At 58.0% G+C, this 2,953-nt stretch overlaps 1 protein-coding gene across 1 annotated transcript in view; it reads left to right on the forward strand.

Annotated features, from left to right (window-relative positions):
• Nucleotides 1–2,236: 2,236 nt before the first annotated feature.
• The window catches only part of CAPN12 (calpain 12), a 13,650-nt gene continuing 12,933 nt past the window's right edge, over nt 2,237–2,953 (forward strand). Inside the window, exon 1 of the mRNA XM_017506402.2 lies at nt 2,237–2,863. Within this exon, the coding sequence (XP_017361891.1) occupies nt 2,560–2,863 (304 nt within the window). The 5' untranslated portion in view covers nt 2,237–2,559. The remainder of the gene's footprint in view (nt 2,864–2,953) is intronic.

Here is a 2,953-nt window from a genome sequence, read left to right on the forward strand (position 1 = left end):
TTTTTTTTTAATTTTTTTGAGATGGATTCTTGCTCTGTCGCTTAGACTGGAGTGCAATGGTGTGATCTCCACACACTGCAACTTCTGCCTCCCAGGTTCAAGCAATTTTCTTGCCTCAGCCTCCCGACTAGCTGGGACTATAGGTATATGCCACCATGCCCAGCTAATTTTTGTTTTTTGAGACAGAGTTTTGCTCTTATTGCCTAGGCTGGAGTGCAATGGTGTGATCTCAGATCACTGCAACCTCCGCCTCCCAGGTTCAAGTGATTCTTCTGCCTCAGCCTCCTGAGTAGCTGAGCCTCCAGGTATGTGCCATCACACCCAGCTAATTTTTAATAGAGACAGGGTTTCTCCATGTGGGTCAGGCTGGTCTCGAACAACTGACCTCAGGTGATCCGCCTGCCTTGGCCTCCCAAAGTGCTGGGATTACAGGTGTGAGCCACCACACATGGCCAGTTTTTGTATTTTTAATAGAGACGGGATTTCACCATGTTGGCCAGGCTGGTCTCAAACTCCTGGCCTCAAGTGATCTGCCCACCTCAACCTCCCAAAGTGCTGGAATTATGGGCGTGAGCCACTGTGCCTGGCCCTGTTTTCTGGGGTTTTTCTTGAGATGGAGTCTCGCTCTGTCTCCCAGGCTGGAGTGCAGTGGCACAATCTCGGCTCATTGCAACCTCCACCTCCCGGGTTCAAGAAGTTCTCCTGCCTCAGCCTCCTAAGTAGCTGGGATTACAGGTATGTGCCACCACGCCTGACTAATTTTTGTATTTTAGTAGAGACAGAGTTTCACTGTGTTGGCCTGGCTGCTCTCAAACTCCTGACCTCAGGTGCTCCGCCCACCTCGGCCTCCCGAAGTGCTGGGATTACAGGGGTGAGCTGCCGGGCTGGGCCAGAAAGCCCGTTTGGTAATCCACTTTTGGTAGCCGTGTACGTGGGCGGCTAGGACAATATCTGTGGGTCCACTTGGAGGGAAGGAGCCCAAAAGGCTTGAGGGACATCTGCGTGGCATCAAGGTGACAAGGCACTGGGAGGGCAGTGTATGTCCTTGAGGAGGGTGGAAGGTCTGCCGGGCCCAGCCCTGGGGAGGTTCTGGCGTCTCCGAACCTGCTTCTCCCATTTCCTCCAACGGCTCCAGAGTCCTTTGTGGGAAATTCTGCTCCACCCAGACCCTGAGTGGTGTGGGCTAGGGCAGGGCCTCACGGTCACAGGTAGCTGTGGCTCCCAGCATAGGGCAGATGCAGGAGCCACCCCTCCAGGGTCAGCCTCCCTGGGCAAGCAGGCTGAGTGCCTTTTCAGGGAGGGAGGAGGAGCGTCCTGAGGGCTTGGGGCGTGATCAAAGCGGGGCTCAGGGTCCTGCGGTGGATGATGGAGGAGCCACAGGTGGGTTACAGGGACAGAGAGAAAGATGGAGGGGGGGAGACAGGGAGGCCGACACAAGACACACTGATAGGGTCTGAGGGGGGAGAGGCTGGGGGCCTGGACTCCTGGGTCTGACAGGTAGAGAGAGAAACACACGCGCTGAAAGAGACACAGAGACTGAGGGGACGGGGCATGGTGGCTCACACCTGTAATCCCAGAACTTTGGGAGGCCAAGTGGGAAAGATCACTTGAGCCCAGGAGTTCGAGACCAGTCTAGGCAACAAAGGGAGACGCCCCACCCCACCTGTCTCTATATTAACAACAAAAAAAGCCAGAGAGGGATGGAGACAGGGAAATGCAGAGGCACAGATATTGCCCGAAACAAAAAACAAGAGAGCCAGAAGCCGTAGCTCACACCTGTAATCCCAGCTTACTGGGGGGCTGGAGGATCACGTGAGGCCAGGAGTTCAAGACCAGCCTGACCAACATGGAGAAACCCTGTCTCTACTAAAAAACAAAATTAGCCAGGTGTGGTGGCTCAGGCCTGTAATCCCAGCTACTCGGGAGGCTGAGGCAGGAGAATCCCTTGAACCTGGAAGGCAGAGGTTGCAGTGAGCTGAGATAACACCATTGCACTCCAGCCTGGCAACAGAGTGAGACTCTGTCCCAGAACACACATGCGAGCATGCGCGCGCGCACACACACACACACACCCCACCCCAAGAGAGATGGAGAGGGAGAAGCAATGACAGGGACGGGGGAGAGCGATGAAGGTGGGAGACAGAACCTGTCAGCGGGAGGCGGAGAGAGGCGATCTGAGAGATGGAGACACAGAGGTAAACCGCCTCCCTCCCCAGCCCCGCAAGCGTTGGTAGCAGAGGCGCCCCCACACTGACCTCCTTCTCGGCGCTCCCACAGCACAGCCGGTCCTCCCTCAGGTCTGCCTGCCTTCTCTCCTGCTGCTGGCCAAGCCCATTAAGCTGCTACCTTGGCCACAATTGAAGGCCCCACGCCCCAGGGAGGAAACCACTGAGGCGGCGTCCCTGCTCCCCAGCACCCCAAACCATCAATTAATATTAACGAGGAAAGGCTCCTCGATGCCTCGGGACCCCCACTGAGTCTCCAGTGGGGGAGGAGGCCCCACCCCTGTGACTCAGGAGGTTAAAGGGCCTGGTGCTGGCCTGTGAGGCCAGTGTCCAGATGGCGAGCGGCGGCGGGAGGGTCACCATCCAGCTCGTGGAAGAGGAGGCCGGGGTCGGAGCCGGGGGCCCGCAGCTCTTTCGGGGCCAGAGCTATGAGGCAATCCGGGCAGCCTGCCTGGACTCGGGGATCCTGTTCCGAGACCCTTACTTCCCTGCTGGACCTGATGCCCTTGGCTACGACCAGCTGGGACCAGACTCGGAGAAGGCCAAAGGCGTGAAATGGATGAGGCCCCATGTAAAATGTGGCTGGGGACCTGGGCTCCAGGGTCTGAGGGAGGAGGGGCTGGGGCCTGGGCTCCAGGGTCTGAGGGAGGAGGGGCTGGGACCTGGGCTCCAGGGTCTGAGGGAGGAGGGGCTGGGGCCTGGGCTCCAGGGTCTGAGGGAGGAGGGGC

This window comes from Cebus imitator, unplaced genomic scaffold, assembly GCF_001604975.1.
Source record: "Cebus imitator isolate Cc_AM_T3 unplaced genomic scaffold, Cebus_imitator-1.0 Scaffold356, whole genome shotgun sequence".
In the NCBI taxonomy this organism is placed as follows: domain Eukaryota; kingdom Metazoa; phylum Chordata; class Mammalia; order Primates; family Cebidae; genus Cebus; species Cebus imitator.